Source organism: Pongo pygmaeus, chromosome X (assembly GCF_028885625.2).
Source record: "Pongo pygmaeus isolate AG05252 chromosome X, NHGRI_mPonPyg2-v2.0_pri, whole genome shotgun sequence".
Classification (NCBI taxonomy): domain Eukaryota; kingdom Metazoa; phylum Chordata; class Mammalia; order Primates; family Hominidae; genus Pongo; species Pongo pygmaeus.
The window spans coordinates 89,836,680-89,855,916 of NC_072396.2; the positions used below are offsets into that span (position 1 = coordinate 89,836,680).

Sequence of the window (19,237 nt, forward strand, 5' to 3'; positions counted from 1 at the left end):
CAGGAGAATCGCTTGAACCCGGAAGGCGAAGGTTGCGGTGAGCCGAGATCGCACCATTGCACTCCAGCCTGGGAGACAAGAGAAAAACTCCGTCTCAAAAAAAAAAAAAAAAAAAATTTTATTTAGGAAAAGTTTACATACTTAAAACTTTTGATCTTATTGCTAATTTGGTAAAATAATAAAATGACTGCTTGTTTTGTTTAAATTAATATTTCTAAGTGCATACTTAAAAGTTTTTGGTCTTATTGCTAATTGAGTAAAATAATGACTGTTTTGTTTAAATTAATATTTCTAAGCTCAATTTTAATAGCACTTAAAATCTTGATTAATTTCAAAATAACACCTGTTCAAATTCAACACTTAAAAAAGTGAATAACTACTCAAGATCACACAACATATTTGTGAGGCATTTAGATGAAACATGTATGTGCTTATTTTGAACTATACAGTCTCTCCCACGAGGAAAAGCCAGACATGAGCTAGAAACAGATAACCTAGATGAGGGTCAAATCATACAGCATTCCACTAGAAACACTCTGTAAAATGTGTGAGCACAAATATACAGGTACAATGTTTTCAGCTGTAAGATGGAGTTAATAATACATCTCATATGGGTGCAGGCAGGAACAGGTACAAAACGATATCAAACATTATACACAGTGGCTGTTGGCATGTCACTGACATTCAACAAATGCTGCTTCTCTTCCCTCCTCTTCCTTCTCCTTCAATAAGATTAGTTATTTGAAGGAAAAAAAAGATATCACTTGCTTACTATTTACTTAAGTTAACTTCAAAGATCTAGCAACTTAAAATCATTTTTTAAAAAGTCCAATAACCTTTTCTTTATGTAAACTATAGAGGTTCATCAACATTTAATACCATTTAAACATTTCGCATTATTAAATATAATTATTACATTCATTAGAGAGGCTGTACCAAACAACTTGCTCTGCCACAGTATTATAAGCAAGCATGTATAATTCTGATGCAAGACAACAACTTTGGCAAGTCATTTTTATTAAACACAGGTAAATATTAGGTATTAAATTACCATTTCATAACAGTTGTAGTGGGGGAAACTGAGGTTTCCTCCATCATGACTTTCACAGTTGAGGTTCTGTTACAAAGGTGGCAGCTAGAAAAAAAATTAGCAGCTTATGGAATGTTATATCATCATACACTAATATGTATGGTACCAGCTTTCTGCAATTTTCTAAAAACCTGTCTAGATGAAATAGAGATGTTTCATTATCAAATGAAGGAGCTAGGCTAAAATCAGGACCCAAGAACCTCACCTAAGATTTTTTACAGGGATGAAACCATTATTCATTCATTTTTCAAAATCCCCCTTTAATCCAAATTCTTAATGTCAAATCTCATCTTTACAACTATAACATTTAGGTTAGTTCCCCATGATATATTCTTAAAATGTATTAGTATCTGGGATTGATTTTTCCTAACACTATGCTTACACAAGATAAACATAAAATAAAGTACTTATACCACTCCCAGCATATCGAACAATAAATAATAGATTCCCCTGACAGGACTTTGATGACCTGGCAAAGCCCAAGTACTTTCAGCTCAAATCATATGAAACCATAAATCACTCTTTATTTTATAGAACATTTCAAAATGGATTTCTGCTTTCTACCTTGAAAGTCATTCCATGTGTTATTTATAACCAGTGAAGACCAGAATGGAAAGAAAATTACATAGAACTAGAAAATTTACTGTGACTGCTTTAGTAAAGAGTAAGTTCTTTTTTAGGAAAAACAGAATTGCTGGCAAGGAAAACTTGATTGAGCAATGAATGCAAAGGTGAAACTACATACTTAATTCATGTTGCAGCCACTCAAAATAATGACATCACAAAATTAAGCAGAAACTGAATTTCAACCCAGGTTTAAGTAGTTTTGTTGATCCCTATCTTAAATTCTATATTAAACATTTACATCTTAAGTCTACTTTTTAGTGGCTTCCATAAAAAGGGAAAAATTGCAAATGAAGTAGCCTAGGGAACTACCACAACATAAAGGTAAAAATATCATTTTTAAATTGACAATTATTTTTATTCACTCTAACCTCCCCACAAAATACTAAACATTAGTAAATGTAATTTAAAATCTCTGAACTCCTTCCTCATGGAACAAAATGTGTATTTATAGCCATGTAATTTTTAGAATTTTTTGAAAAATATACTACTCATTAAAACATTAACTTGGAAAATTTATTTTAATTTTTAAAAATTCACTATGGTGTGAGCCTTTAGGAATGGCTAATAAAAAGAGTTTCAGTATTCAAGAGTACTGAATTAAGAATCAGAAGGACTGGCTTCCTGTTTTTAGGTGGATACTAAATAGCTGTGACCTCACGCAAGTCACTTAACCTCTGGAATTCAGATTCCTTATAGATATCCTTATTAGATAAAATAAAGGGCTTGGAATAAGTGACCCAAAGGTTTGTTTCAAGTTCTGAAAAGTGAATGTTTATGCTAGGTCAACAACTTGACCTCTATTCTTGAGCAAATGATAAAGTGAAAGATAAAAAGAGGCTTCTGTAAAGATGGCAGCAGTTGTTGAATCTCCCCCATAACTCCCATAAAAACAGACAGTACAATCAGGATATCCAAACCGAACTCCCAGGGACAACGTCCATAACAAAGCAAGGTGATACAATATCATCATGAACCCCAAAATAGAAGTGGGTAGTTACAAGCCACCAATAGCTATAACACCCACATGGTATTAGAAAGTGTGCAGGCCGGGTGCGGTGGCTCACACCTGTAATCCCAGCACTTTGGGAGGCTGAGGTGGGCAGATCACCTGAGGTCAGAAGTTCGAGACTAGCCTGGCCAACATAGTGAAACCCCGTCTCTACTAAAAATACAAAAATTAGCCAGGCATGGTGGCAGGTGCCTGTAATCCCAGGTACTCGGGAGGCTGAGGCAGGAGGATCGCTTGAACCTGGCAGGCAGAGGTTGCAGTGAGCCGAGATCGCACCATTGCACTCCAACCTGGGCGACAAGAGCGAGACTTTGTCTCAAAACTAACAAAAAAAAAAAAAAAAAAGAAAGTGTGCAAAAGGAAATGAAGAGAAGATCAAAAAAACTGTTACAGCCCTGAGAGACAGAAAACCCCAAAAGTGCTATCAGGCACTCACTGGAAGCTTGGCAGACCATTCTGAGAACAGCAGCAGAAACTGGGAAGGGGTTTTGCAGATTTCACCTTATGAATGAGGGGATACTCCTGCACTGAGGAGTTAACTGCTGGGAACCTAATCCAAATTCAGTGGGGAAAATAGAGGCAAAGGAAAGAGAAGGTCTAGACAAAACTAGGGGAGGGTAACAGAGCCAGCAGATTTCAGGCTACATGTTTGATTACTTCCTGAAAACACAGAAGAGAGGTCTACAGCAAAACAGTTCGAATAGTTTTACTGGCCCCTCCTTCCTATTGAAAACAAAGGGAAAACATTTTTCACTTAAAAATGAGCAACACAAAAGGATGTCAGTTGAACCACATTCAATGTACATTGGAAAAAAGGGAATAAGGAACAAAAAAATATCCCAATAGACAATAAAAGTGTCAGAAAGCCTCACAAATTAGATGAAAAACATAGCTAATTATGGTATTATGTGCTAAAAGAAATTAACAAAATGGTGGCAGCTCTGAGAGAACAACATGAATCAAAATTAGAAAAACTCAAAAGTAAGGTGATTAGAGAACAGGAACACTTTGAAAAAATGGAGTTAAAAAATTAAAGAAAAAATCATTTCAGATGAGAAAACTAAACTAGGAAGAGCACAAGACCAAAGAAACAAAATGGATAGATGCCTTAGAAAAAACTGAAGATGCAAAGGAGGGCATGTGATGTAAGTGTTAAGCACGTGTTAAACAAAATAGTAGTTATGTTTAAAAAGGAGAGCCCTTACACTTTTTGATATATGTTGGAATATATACAGATAGAATGATATGATATTTAGGATTTGCTTCAAAATAACAGGGTTGGATGGTAAAATGAGAGAAACAGTGGAAGATACTGTCGACGAAAAGAGTTCAACTCTGTAAAATATATATACATATATATTTGTTTTGTTTTGTTTTGTTTTGTTTTGTTTTGAGATGGAGTCTCGCTCTGTCACCCAGGCTGGACTGCAGTAGCGCGATCTCGGCTCACTGCAACCTCCGCCTCCCAGGTTCACGCCATTCTCCTGCCTCAGCCTCCCAAAAAAGCTGGGACTACAGGTATTCGCCACCATGCCCGGCTAATTTTTTGTATTTTTAGTAAAGACGGGGTTTCACCGTGTTAACCAGGATGGTCTGGATCTCCTAACCTCATGATCCGCCCGCCTCGGCCTCCCAAAGTGCTGGGATTACAGGCATGAGACACCATGCCCGGCCAACTCTGTAAAATATTTGAAGGGATTTATTCTGAACCAAATATGAGTGACCACAGCCCGTGACACAGCCCTCAGGAGGTCCTGAGAACATGTGCCCAAGGTGGTTGGGGTACAGCTTGGTTTTACATATTTTAGGGAGGCATGAGACATCAATCAAATACATTTAAGAAATACATTGGTTTGGTTCAGAAAGGCAAGACAACTCAAAGCTGGTGGAGGGGGGGGAGGTGCTTCCAGGCTATAGGCAAATTTAAACACTTTCTGGCTGACAATTTGTTGAGTTTATCTCAAGACCTGGGATTAATGGAAAGGAAAGTTCAGGTTAAAATAAAGGATTGTGGGGACCAAATTTTATTGTGCAGAGGAATCTCTCAGGTAGCAGACCTCAGAGACACAGCAGGTTGTAAAATGTTTCCTATTGGACCTAGAACGGTGCCTGGCTCTTAATTGATTACCTCCTGGATCTGGAAAGAAAGGAAGCAAAATAAAGGGGGGAGGGGATTCTCTATAGAATGTGGATTTTTCCCACAAGAGACTTTGCAGGGCAATTTCAAGGTATGGCAAGGAAATATATTTTGGGGCTAAATATCTTTTCCTTGTCTCATAATGTTATGCCAGAGTCAGACTGAAAAATAAGTCACAATATATAGGGTCAAATAAAACCCATCTGATGAGAATTTACGGTTTGTAGGGCATGACTCCCTAGACCCCTTAGGTAGGAATTTGGGCAAGATAAAAAATCAGAGCTTAGTCCTCATTACAGAGAAAACAAGACTGGCCATGAGTTGATAACTGTTGAAACTGGGAGGCTGGTATGTAGAGGGTCACTTTATTCTACTTTTTTATGTTTGAAATTTTCCATTGTAAAAAGCTTAAAAAGGGACGTAGCATCCTGTTTTTTATCTAAATGGAGAAAACTACATCAACTCAAAATCTCTTAAAGTTTTGTTAAATAAATATAAATGTTTGCTGAAGACCTTATCATTGCCAGGAAATAATCTCTACTACAACTAATTTTTACTTTTCTTTTTTTTTTTTTTTTTTGAGACAGAGTTTCACTCTTGTCACCCAGGCTGGGGTACAATGGCATGGTCTCAGCTCACTGCAACCTCCGCCTCCCAGGTTCAAGTGATTCTCCTGCCTCAGCTTCCCAAGTAGCTGGGATTACAGGCACCTGCCACTACACCCAGATAATTTTTGTATTTTTAGTACAGACAGGGTTTCACCATGTTGGTCAGGCTGGTCTTGAACTCCTGACCTCAGGTGATCCACTTGCCTAGGCCTCCCAAAGTCCTGGAATTACAGGTGTGAGCCACTGTGCCCAGCCTAATTTTTACTTAATTTTCTTAACACAAATATTTCTATTGTAATTTAAGTGACCAAAATGATCTTTTCACAGCAAAGTATATGCCAGGCCAGTGCTCTTCAAACTTAACATAAAATTTAATTTGTGATAAGGAAAATAGTTTCTGTGTTCAGAACAAATTTTACTAATGTGCCACAGAAGAAACACGACCTTTACTGCATTACTCATAAAACTGTGAGTCTAAAATAGATGATGAAAGAGAATAAGTACTCATTTCAAAAATGTTACAAAAATGATACAAAAAAACCCTTCCCCTTTATATAAAATCCTATCATGAAAATCATTTTACAAAAAATAGAAATAAAAACTTTTCAGCTTTATAAACTACTTTTTTTAATGAGCGGGCCCTTGGACCAAAAAAGGTATTATCATACCCATCCTGTCAATTAAGATGCATGATGTATCCATTGTAAGCACTGACATTTGTTGAAGACTGTAGGAAACAAAAGAATAGTCAACCAAAAGAAAAAAAGCTCCATAAACAGGACAATGAGTCCCATATTTGATCTTGAAAATTTAATTTGGAAGAACACTAAAAAAGACACAAAATGGCAAACCCCAGCACATGCACAAATATTTCAGTGGGAAATTATGTACCTTGGGATTGTGAAAGGAAAACAAATCTCCCCAAAATCACTAAACCAAAATGAAAACTGAAGTTGGAAACTGTGGTGGGCAAACCTATCTCCCATTCTATTCCTAAATAAGATCGCTACAAAGATTTTTAAAAAGCTACATACCTCCCTCACAATTTGCCCATAAGGAAATTCCTTGTGGACAACCAAAGGACAGGCAGAACTCAAAGTCATTCCTCTGTTCCCATGAGACAAATGCGTATCTGATGGCTTCCTCTGCCCTACTGTTTCACTACAGACTAAGGCATAAGTGACTATTCCTCATTTGTCTCTTAACTAACTATGACCCAGAAGCCTCCTCCCCACTTCGAGTTGTCTGGCCTTTCCTGATGGAACCAATGAATTATACATCTTACAAACTTTGATTAATGTTTCATGTCTCCCTAAAACGTATAAAATCAAGCTGTGCCCCTACCACCTGGGGCATGTCATCAGGACCTGAGGCTGTGCCACAGGCGCATCCTTAACCTTGGTAAAATAAACTTTCTAAATTAATTGAGATATTTTGGTTTACAGGATCAATGAAGAATTCCTACTGAAGCAAATCATTTCTTAAAATGTAACTGTAATCTCTGATCCCATTTCTGGCCATTGCTTTAGTGGTTGATTCTCTCTTCAGTTTTAAGGGATAAACGCAACCAGGTCATTCTGTTCACCTTCATCAAAAGAAGGTTTGCAAGCTGACACAGATGTCATGATGCTGTCAATAATAAGAAGCTGACATCATGTGGCTACCACTGGAATCAGGATTTTAATGTCAACAATGATAACTCTCCAAAATAAAACAACTGCCAACCACAAACCCAGGTTAAAATAATCTAATCTTGATACTATGAGCTATTTTTTCAATTGAAAGATTCTAGCAAACTTAATCTAATACCTCAACCTTAGTCAGAAAAACTTTGGTCTTAACTGTTTCACCTACATCAAACTTAGCTAAGCCTCAGGCTTCACATTTGAAAAATGGAGATGATATAGTATCTACTGCAGGGTTACTGTGAAAATGAGACAATGCATTGTAGGGGCTTATCACAGTGCTTGGCATATAACAAATGTTACACAATATTTTTCATGTGCTTGACAGTGTGTTGTAGGTACTAAAAACAATTTTCTAAATTGATTTTGCTTACATAGCATAAACCAAAGTAACACAGGTGTAGAAAATAAGGATTTGAACTCACAGCTCAGCATCTTCTTAATATGCCTGATACCCATGTGTAAAACTTTATTTTCTCTATACTTTGGCTTGTGTAAATTTTCTCATTATGATTTTAAATCCACATAAATAAGACTAGTTTAACAAATGTGCAAAGTCAGATCACAGAAACATGATTCAAAACATTTCAAAGCAATATAAAATGATTAAAACCGCCATTAACTAATAGCCATAATAACTCAATGAGAACACTGGCCTGGACCAAAAAAAAAAGACAGGTGAGAATACTCAAAAGAAAGAGTAGAAGTTAGTGATAGGGACAGGAGGCAGGGAAATTCTAGGCAGAAAAGGGCAGGTCCCTGAGAAAACCCCACCCTCAAGCCCGAAACCATGGCGCAAAGTGAGAACTTATATCCCCGTTTTCCCGTGCGAATGTTGCCTTTTCCGAAACCACTTACGGCCCACCCCACACCCCATCCTGTTTACATAAAAACCCCAGGTTCAGCCAGCAGAGAGAAGAGAAGCAGTTGGACATTAGAGACTACAGCTGGACATCAGAGAGAAGTGGCTCAACTTCAGAGGGACACCTTGACAGCATAACTTCGAAGAAGAATCTGGCCGGAGACAGCTGGCATTCAGGGGAAGATTACCTTCCTGCCCCATCCCCTTTTCAGCTCCCCTTCCCACTGAGAGCCATCTCCATCAGCAATAAGATCCCCTACATTTACCATCCTTCAATTCATTCATGTGACCTCATTTCTCCTGGATGCCGGACCAGAGCTCGGGAACGATGAGTGTGGACACAAAAAGGCTGTCATACTTGCCCTTTGCCCTCACTGGTAGAAGGCAGCCGATTAACACAAAAAGGCAGAGGGCCTACTGAGCTGTTAACCCTTAAGCCGTCTGCAGACAGCAGAGCTAAAAGAGCACTGTAACATTCCCTCTGGAGCTTCAGGGGTTGCAGGCACCACCCCTCGAGATGCTACCATGGGGCCAGCACAGAGTTGACTCCTGCCAGTGCCCAAAAGCACTCGCCCCGGCTCCTGCACCCACTCAACTGCACATCCCCTCTTGTGAGGGGTGAAACACAGCAGGTCCGAGTGAGTGGAGTTCATTCCTCCTGGCACAAGAGCGGCAGGCTGACTCCAGCACTCATGTATTCCAGTTCCTGCCTTGTTCACTCACGTGCTCCCTCCTATGAGTTGAAAGCGGTGGGCTGAGTAAACAGGGTGCCCCCTTCACAAGTCCCGCAAAGGGGTCAGGAAAATATCCTGCTTCACCAGGACTTTTTAAAATGTGATAAAAACCAAATCAGTCAAGGAATACATTACCAACTTCAGCTCTTGATAAAATCCAGTATGAGATGAAACATTTATATTAAGCACCATACTGGCCAAGCTGCCTCTGGTCTCTTCTCCTGTCTATTTGCAAACTGTTCTTTTCAAAAACACCCTCAATATGATAACATGCTAGCTCTCATAATCATGCTCTAAAAAAGCAATATCTGTGATAAATTATCAACTCTTTTCACACTGAACCTTAAAAGAAATTATTAGAAAAGCAAAAACAAAACATCAACCTTTCAATGTATCCCTATTTTGCTGGCCACAACTAAACGCCCCCAAAATGTTTCCAATGAGCACCAACAGTGATTTTAGCCTATTTTACTTTTAAATATATTTACATACAGAACAGGCACAGACTAACTTTTTAGTTAAAGAATGCACTGAGACTGAATAGCAGATGATTTAGCATGAGTTAACAGGTCAATTATATGGAATTATAATTGTTTCTGTGCATTGGGATTTTATGTTAAACATGAAAATGTAATGGTGGGCTGCCATATTTGAATTTAATTCCTGTAGCCTGTTATCCAAAACATCATGAAAACACTGGAGAAAACGAGAAAAATGACATGAGGCATGGGAGATGAAAATGATGCTGCAGAGGAAATTATGCTAACAGATGTGGCTCTCTCTGAGGTATTGGCTCAAATTCATGATTTACAGAGAAGGGTAAGCATCTCCCAGAGAGTCTTCTCCAGAGTTAGATAACTCTTTACTTTTCTAGGTATTGGAAGCAAACAAAAACATACTTTTCCATCAATAAATGCCTGAAGAAGTGCAAAGCATTTTTCAGAACAGCAAAATCTGCAGGCTATCTTTCACTCCTATAGCATCTCTTACATTGACAACAGGGTGTTTCATACTATACCTCAAATAAGACCGATGCTAAATCTGTTCCAAAAACTATAAGGAAAACAAATGATAAATAATGCAAGCTGGTGAACAAAAGAGAAGACAACAAAGAAAGAAAGAAATAAAACCAGTAAGCCACTAGGTAAGAAATCTGATAGAAATAGTGATAATAGACACATAAAGGTCTTTCCCACCAAGCAGCCAATGAGAAGACAAGAAACATAAATCAGACAACTGAATCCTTCCACCATTCTTCATGAAAATCGTGACCCCTTCCTGGAAAGCATTCACGAAATAATAGTAGTAGTAAAAGCACCTCAGTATGGCATTACAACCACACAAATTAACTGCATTTTGTGAGCACCTACTAAGCTTTTTTATAGGAATTATTTCATTGAATCCTCAACAGTCTTGTGAAGTTTATCCTAGAGATAAGAAAATTGAAACATAAAGAGATTAAGGAAAATGTCTAAGATGACACAAGAGGAATAGCTGGAATTCAAACCCATGTCCGATTCCAGAGCCACACTGTCAATCGCTACACTATACTGCTCAAATGAGATAGACGTACATCAAAGTAAAAAAATATATATATGTAATGTACGGCATTTGTAAAACTAAAGAACTTTTGAAATACCATTTCACTCCTACTCACTACGTCATTCAGCTGATCAATATAGTCTACGCTTTAAATTTTTTGACCCTGCCCTCTCCAAAAACATATGTGTATGTGTGTGTAGGTATATGTATATATATGTTATATATATGGTGTGTGTATATATATATGTTATATATATGGTGTGTGTGTGTGTGTATATATATATATATACACATATATATAAAAAACAACATTCATCCTTACTACATGCATTCTGATATATTCTACCTCATTTTTATAATGCTGGAATTCACTCCATGATCCACTAATAGGTGGCATCTTACAATTTTTAAAAATCCACTGTAGACAATAGATGTGAAGATTTTGGAAATACACAGGGAGGACTATGGACATCCTGTGATGTGAGAACCACATTCAGGCATCCTGGGAGAAGATTAAGTTAGATATATAGGAAATCACTTGTGTTAAGGCTGGCACAAACAGATATTTGGTAAATATCAGTTTTCACAACTCCTCCTGCAATATTACCATCCCCCAAGGCTTACAGAAGTGATGCTATTCCAACATCATCATAAGTCAATGAGCTGCCAGTCAAGGTTAACTACCTTAATGTTTAAATTCACCAACATCAAGGAATGGGACTGTGCTACTTACGTGACCTTTTCTGAAAAAAGCAGCCTATCATTTTTAAGAAAATGCCTTTTCTAATCAGTCACTGTATTAGGCTGTTCCTGTGTTGCCATAAAGGAATGCCTGAAACTGGGTAATTTATAAAGAAAAGAGGTTTAATTGGCTCAGGGTTCTGCAGGCTGTACAAGCATGGTACACGCATCTGCTCGGCTTCTGGGAAGGCCTGAGGGAGCTTTTAGTCATAGCAGAAGGCAAAGGGGAAGCAGGCATCTCCCTTGGTGAGAGGCAAGGCAAGCGAGTGTAGGGAGATGCCACACACTTTTAAACAACCAGTCGACCAGGCACAGTGGCTCCCATCTGTAATCCCAGCAATTTGGGCCACCAAGGCAGGTAGATTGCTTGAGTTCAGAAGTGCAAAACCAGCCTGGGCAACATAGGGAGACCCCATCTCTACAAAAATAAAAAAAAAAAAAATTAGCCAGGCATGGTGATGCATGTCTGTGATCTCAGCTACTCGGGAGTCTGAGGTGGGAGGATTGCTTGGGCCCAGGAGGTTAAGGCTGCTGTGGGCCATGATTGTGCCACTGCACTCCAACTAGGGTGATAGAGCAAGACCCTGTCTCAAAAAAAAAAAAAATTAAAAAATAAACCACCAGATCCTGCAAGAACAAACTCACTATTACAAGAAGAGTACCAAGCCATGAGGGATCCACTCCCATGACCCAAACACCTCCCATCAGGCCCCACCTCCAACAATGAGGATAACATTTCAACATGAGATTTGGGCAGGACAAATATCTAAACCACATCAGCCATTTTTATAGGAAAATTTCTGAAGTATATGAAACACTGACTTTCCTTCTTAAAAAGACTACACAGAACAGAATTTAGCCTTTTCTCAAGGACATGGTGTCATAGATAGATATATACAATGGTAATTTTAGAGCTGGCAGATCCCTACCTTGGAGATCAACTATTAAATTTCTCACTTTACAGATGAACTAAATGATGTCATAAGAAATTCTGCAATTTTCCCAAAATCACACAATAGGATGATCATGTGATTATCATACACCACGCTGCCACATCTACTACTGTATGGTGCTAAACACTATCTAGCAAGATAATCAGGATTTAGGGGCAGTACTCCTTATAATTTCCATGTTTATCTTTGTTATCCCTTCTCTTTCCCCATAATCTTTAGCAATAAAACGTTTTTTTTTTTTGAGACAGGGTCTTGCTCTGTTGCCCAGGCTGAAGTGCAGTGACACAACTATAGCTCACTGCAGCCTCAAACTCCCAGTTTCAGGCAATCCTCCCACCTCAGCCTTCCAAGTAGCTGGGACTACAGGCACGTGTCACCATACCCAATTAATTTTTGTATTTTTTTTGTAGAAATACAGTTTTGCTATGTCGCCCATTTCAGCTACTTGGGAGGCTGAGGTTTCAAACTTCTGAGCTCAAGCAATCCTCCTGCCTCGGCTTCCCCCAGTGCTGGGATTACAGGCCTGAGCCACTGCACCTGGCCAATGAAACTTTTTTTTTTTTTTGAGACAGTCTCACTCTGTTTCTCTGACTAGAGTGCAGTGGCGCCATCTAAGCTCACTGCAACCTCCGCCTTCCAGGATCAAGGGATGACTGTGCCTTAGCCTAGGGAGTAATGGGGATTACAGGCCCACACCACCATGCTTGGCTAACAATAAAACTCTTAAATCAAAAGAATCTATGTGTTTATCCTATGCAGTAGAAAAATTAAGCTAACCTACTCTGCAGCCCATCTTAGGGGAAGAACTCCAAAAGATGTGAGCAGTGTGCTTTTAAAAAGAAAAAATGCAGGCTGAATCTCTACATGGTCTTCAAAAAGAAAGAAGGATGCAATGAAAAGCCTACATTGTCTTAAGAACAGCTTTGGGGATATGACTGTTAGGAAGGCCAGAAAGTTCCTGAAAATAGGTAATACAGTAAACTTCACAAGGGAAGGGACTAGGTTCTCCGTAAATGTGGGTTGAATGACCTGAAAAATGAGTATTTGTCACTACACTAAATGTTATCAGGCCTTTGTGATGTTTGATGTAAGTTTGCATTTTAGGTGTTTTTCTATTCCCTTTCCTATACAGATATAAACTGTCATTTATATCTCTAATAGCAACCCCCACCAAACATAGTCTTTGCAGAAGCTGATAACATTCCTTGTATCTTCTAAGGGGGTGGTTCTAATATGCTGAGCTTGCTAGAATTATTTTTAAAATGAGGATGAATATGTTCTAAGTGATGATCTCAGGGATTCCCCTATGTATGAAGCATGTCAATATTATCATACAGATCTTATAACTTCCATCTTGACTGCTCTCCTGTTGAGTTCTTGGCTCTGCTGTGCTGCAGATTACACAGGCTTCCAGATAAGTCACCTCCAGTGAGATGTAATGTTACTGAGACTATTTTTAACCTGAAACCAATGGTACTTGTCTATAATCCACAAAACTGTCATTTAAATGACTTTTTAAATGGCAAAAATACCCTGAAAATGACAGTTCTGTACCCAAGCTGAAGAGCACTTTCTAGACCCTTACCACATATATCTATTTTTATCCTCTCCCTTGAGACTCCAGTTGGCCCTCCTTCTTTATTCCATTTTCTTCTATTTTTTCCACAATTCACTTTATCTTACTCTTCTGTCTTTGGATGTTCAAGAGATATTTACTGTATTTTCTAATCAGAAGGAAATGGGCTTAACTAAGAAAATACAAAGTTTATTTTTTTCCATAATCCCCCGGAAATATGATCTTAAGGAAAAATTTCCATCTTGCATTACAGAAAATGAGAATGCAAGTTAATCAAGGTCAAAGGGATTATAAAATATTATCTTCACATGATTATACTTGAAGCAATTGTTCCTTTATGACATTTTAACTAGGACTAAATCTGCTAAAAAGTATATCTAATAGCCTATTTCTTCATGTTTCTGATGCATGCATTATTGCTTCTACTTTTGTTAATACAACTGCATCTATGAAACACTACTTTTTCTATGATTTGCTCAGTGTAATACATTTAATAAAGCAAACATTTTAAGGGCTACTTTCAGCAAACTATTTCACAAGAGAAATATCCCAAGCACACTAAAAAATAAATCAAATTAAATCATGATTGGAATTGTTGGAATCATTTATTTGAGGAATGACTCTTTTATTCAATTTTTACACTTTTGATGTACCTAAAAACAAAATTACATATCATAAATTTAAGCAATGTGCTTGATAAAACCTAGAATGTGTCACCAATAAACAATATGAAAAATTTAAGTTTTAAGATTAACTTCAAATAAGTTCTTCCCAAACACTGAAAAATAACATTGCACTCACTGGGATAAGTATAAAATGAGTATTTTTCCAAATACAAGCGATGTCATCTGATGCAATTCTCTGGCTCACTCACTGTAACTTCCTACCTCTACCATAACAGACTCCATCAGGATGGATGTATTCCAATTCTGAACTGTACAGAAGGCAAAATATTTATGAAAAGCATTAGCATCATTCATAAGAAACCCAGACCTGAAAAAAAAAGTTGTTGATTAAAAAAATTGTTAAAAACACCTCAAGTTCCTACACAAAAAAAGCAAGATTATAAAACTCAAGTATGGTATAACAACTATTCCAAAATGGATGCTGTTCTCAGTTTTAGTATAGACTGAAAAGAAAAAATGAATAGTCCATTGCCTCTTTCCAGCTCTCATCCAACATCTGTTCATAGCAACTACAACCAGGTTATTTGCAGCCATGCAGTTATTTTCAGGCTAAGAATAAACATGTCCATGCTGTTCTGAGAACTGTTACCCAGGCATTTTTTGTTAGACAACATAAAGACCATCTATTTTACCTTCCCTATATTCAAAAACAAGGAAACTGAGGCTCAGAGAGATTTAGTGTCTGGCCCTCCCAATTCAAGCAATTCATACTAGCACTAAGCAAGGCCTAAAACCAAGTTTTCTCAATTGTTTCTACGAATATGGGTCAACTCTGAGGATCAGAACCACTGACTGTTTTTCTGGGATGGAATGGGCCTTTGGAAATTTACCAGCTGTGTGATCCCGAGGAAATTACAACTTTTCCAAGTCCCCTTTTCCTCTTCTACAAAATGCAGAGAGTACCTACTACTCTAACAAGGTTGTGAGGATTATGTTTGGCTTGTAAAGTGCTTAGCATAGTGATTAGGAAATTTTAAGCATTCGAAAACAGGTAGCTATTATTTTTACTCCCAACCTGAAAACATGGCTGCTCCTAATCATGGCTGTATGAGAAGACAACGAACTGAATTCATTAACACAATGGACAGGGTCCCATCCACCAGAGCTTCTCTGGCCTACCACATTCTACAAACAGTAAAAAAAACCCCATCAAACAACCTATTTCATTCCATCTAAAATGATCATCCCTTACACTACTAAAAAAAAAATTGAAATTGCTGCCACATGTCTTCTGCTACGTGTTGTACACTGAATATGTCAACTAGAAATTGCAGAGGAGTTTCTGGTTCCACCCAAAACATGAAGAACAAACGACGGGAAAACAAGAGTTAGATAAGGTCACACACCTGAACTGGAACTCAGGACCTTATTCTCAGCACATTTAGTTATTGATGGTAGAAAGCAAGATGCTTTGAGCACCATAAAGCAGGAATAATGGCTACCTCAACAAAATACAATTCCCTAGGTTTCCCAACAAAATAGAATCCGTTTGCTTTCCCTAGTAAATTCATACGCACATGGGCAATAATTGAGCATCTTTCCTGTAAAACTGAGGATTAAGCTGTGTCTGAGCTGCGATGTACACTAAGATCATACAAATCTATGAAAAAGTCCTATGAAATGGCGAGACAAAATGATGGGGAATATCACCTTGAAATCAATAAGGAAGGAATCATAATGTCTTGCCAAAGTCGTCTCCGTTGATAAAATCCCGACCCTCCATTTCATGACACTGCACATCCACTTCCCTCTAAGGAAATTAACAGGAATCACCGCAGCAACCAACCTCAGCAATCAGCATCGACCAGATCAACCCCTACTCAAATGGCGATAAGCACTGCGGGTCCAAGCCCCTCCCTGTAACTGCCAATTCCCGCGCTGACTCCGGACTACCTCACTTCCTTTCTGTTCTCCCTCCCACGCTCGACCCACGATGTTTGTCCCAAAACTCGCCACTGACAGAAAAAACAGAAACAAGACAGTCTTCCTAAACTTTGTCCAGGAAGTACCAGGCTACACATACCCGTCCCTATTACGATCACATCAAACTCCGAAGGGAGAGTATCCGCCATCTTGACGGGAAACGTGTCATGTGACTATTACTTGTGGAAATGAGATCAAGTTAGGCATTCCCTCGGTGGAAGGCGGAAAGGAAAACAATGCATTCTGGGTGTTGTAGTTCTTGGGTGGAAGGTCCAGGCAGGCGACTACAGTATCATATTTAAAATGTTTACACGTAAGTTAAAAGCTCGACTCATTTTCCAGGCTGAATGCTGTAGCTCATTTTGCCTGGAGGGTTGAAGTAGGAAAGAAATGTAGATTTTTATTCCGTTAGCTAGGATGAATGTGGGAGACTTGAATACCCCTTGACAATACTGAAGCAAGAACTGTTAGGAGACACGGAGAGCGGAGTGAAATTGAAAGGGGTTTGCTCTGTGAACAAAGAAGACTTTCATTCCAGCCTAAAAAACTGTTTCCCGCCAACGTGTCTGTACTTTCGTGTTGGCCCTCGAGGCACGGTTTTTCACACCAATACTTTCAGAATATATTCCATATCTTTTTCGTTTCCATGTCTCCTCAATGAAAACCCACAAAAAACCTCTCACCCTAGTTTCGCCAGAATGGAACTCTCACCGCGTCCGTATTTGTTCCAATTAGTCCAGGCACCACTCGGGCAATAAATTAGCCTTGGGCAATAAATTAGCCTTGCTTTACGGGAGGGAAAAAATATATGAAAGCATAGTTGCGCTGGATAAGCGTTTGTTGAGTCTGAATTTGATTTTCCGCACCAACTAGATAAGTTCATGTAAGAATCTCCTTAGTTTACATTTAGTTTCCAATCTATTAGTTTCCATAAGCTACCGTAGAAATAATTAAGGTAAAATGGCCTTTATATTAAAGTGATTGTATCTGATGAGGGGCTTTAGGTCGTCTATGTCTAACAGCTAACATAGTTCTCATAAGTATCTTCAAGGTCTGTCGCCTCCCACAGCTTCCCTCCATCCGCCTCCCATGGGAAGGATGCTGGGAATGAAGGAGGATACTTTTTTGACCACAGAAATTTCTTGTGTAGTTATTTTACAAGAGTTTCAAAATAAATCAAAGATAGTGTGCAGTAGTGGGCCTTCCCTGACACCACCTATCCTCTAAGATGCTTGTGGTTGCCCAGACATTGTTTTCTTTCCAGTCTCTGACCACGCTCATGCTGTTCTTTCAGCATGGAATGATCTTCCCATTCTCTAGCTAACAGTTATTCCCAGGATGTCGTTGGGCTTCCACCTCCTCCTCCTTTCATCTCAGTGTGTGGGCTGTTTCCCTACATGGTGCTAGACTTTGTCTTAACCCGCCATACTGCATTTATGTCGATTCCTATAGAGTACACATATCCCCATATATCCACACAAAAATACACACCCAGACATCCAATACCATAATTATAAACCCCTGTACAGCATGACAGACACCAAGTCTCGTTTATCTTTTTCACTCCTGCACCTAACCTAAGCCCGGTGCATAGTAGGAATTTAATAAATGTTTGCTAAACCAAACTTGATTTTGACTCCCCTAATAGATGGATGAGACGAGTCCCTGTCCTCATAGTGCTTACAATCTTTGCCTTTATATCTGCCGACCACTATCATGTGTCTTATATTTAGAAGATGTTCAGTGTCCATTAATTGTAAATATTTACATGAAAATGCTTTAAAATGTATTTTGATAGGCTTTTTACTGCATTTCTCTTGCATTTTACCATAATCATTAGCAACACTGTACATGTTTCATTAATTTCTTTTATAGATCATCCAGTTGTATTACAAAACTCTCTTGTGATATGGTCTTTGATTAGTATTTCCTGTAAAAGAGATTCCCCTGAGAAGTATAATGTACTGTTCAGTAAACCACTTTGTCATTTGCCTTGGTATGTAAAGCAAGTTTTTAGTATTATCAGAAGTGAAATAGATATTATTTGTGAGACTCTTGATACGACAGTAGAAAATGGAAACAAATGGATTTCTCAGAGTAAACACAGGAAACTTTCCAAAATCTTCTCTAATAATGAGAAGCCACAGATGGATGGTTAAAAACCTGATAAATAAAAGTTTTTCTACCATACTTTGGATATATATTTATATACATTTGTTCACGTATACGAGATATATAAACCACATACATATACTTTTCAATATGAGTATCACTGACTTTCTAGGGATTCAGAAATTTTCTGACAATCACACCATGAAGATGCAATTCATTAATTTGTTTATTCCTCAAATATTCATTCAGCACCTACTATGTGCGAGACACTATTTTGGATGCTGAGATTAGAGCAATGACCAGACAGGAACCCCTGTTGTCATGAAGTTTACATTTAGTAGGGTAAAACAAAATAAACAAGTAATTACTCTGTAGCATAGATTTTCCAATCTGTGCTGCCCTTAGTTTGAAACCTTCTTTTTTTACCCTAAGGATAGAAAGCACAATCCTCAGAAGGATAATATTACCCACTTATATTTTGCTGTCCTTTCTCTAAAGTTATTATGGGACTCATTCATACCCTTTTCTAGGCATGGAAAAGATTACTACATTAGGAAAATTTCAATCTTGTGCATGGAGAAAATGCTCCAAATACCTTTTATTTCAAATGTATTTTTGTAGACTTTACGCAAAGTAAAGATGAATACAGGAGTTAATAATTGCAGTAAAAAAGCGTAAAGCAAAACAGCTGAATTGCATCTATTCTGTTATTCTAAGGACATCTTTTTTTTTTTTTTTGAAACGGAGTCTCGCTCTGTCGCCCAGACTGGAGTGCAGTGGCGCGGTCTCCACTCACTGCAAGCTCTGCCTCCTGGGTTCACGCCATTCTCCTGCCTCAGCCTCCCGAGTTGCTGGGACTACAGGCGCCTACCACCACACGTGGCTAATTTTTTGTATTTTTAGTAGAAACGGGGTTTCACCATGTTAGCCAAGCTGGTCTCCATCTCCTGAC

General features: G+C 38.3%; 1 protein-coding gene across 5 annotated transcripts in view; it reads right to left on the reverse strand.

The window, feature by feature from the left end:
- The window catches only part of CHM (CHM Rab escort protein), a 181,126-nt gene extending 164,771 nt beyond the window's left edge, over window positions 1–16,355 (reverse strand). Inside the window, exons 1-2 of one of the 5 annotated variants that reach the window (XM_063660583.1) lie at window positions 15,901–16,081; window positions 14,366–14,498 (exon numbers count right to left, since the gene is read on the reverse strand). Coding sequence is in view for 1 of the 5 variants with exons in the window: in XM_054470660.2 (XP_054326635.1) it covers window positions 16,274–16,322 (49 nt within the window). In the remaining 4 variants the exon portion in view is untranslated. Of the gene's footprint in view, window positions 1–14,365; window positions 14,499–15,900; window positions 16,086–16,273 lie in introns of those variants that run through there. The other 4 variants (XM_063660585.1, XM_054470660.2, XM_063660582.1 and 1 more) reach the window with 4 other exon arrangements.
- Between the last annotated feature and the right edge of the window lie 2,882 nt (window positions 16,356–19,237).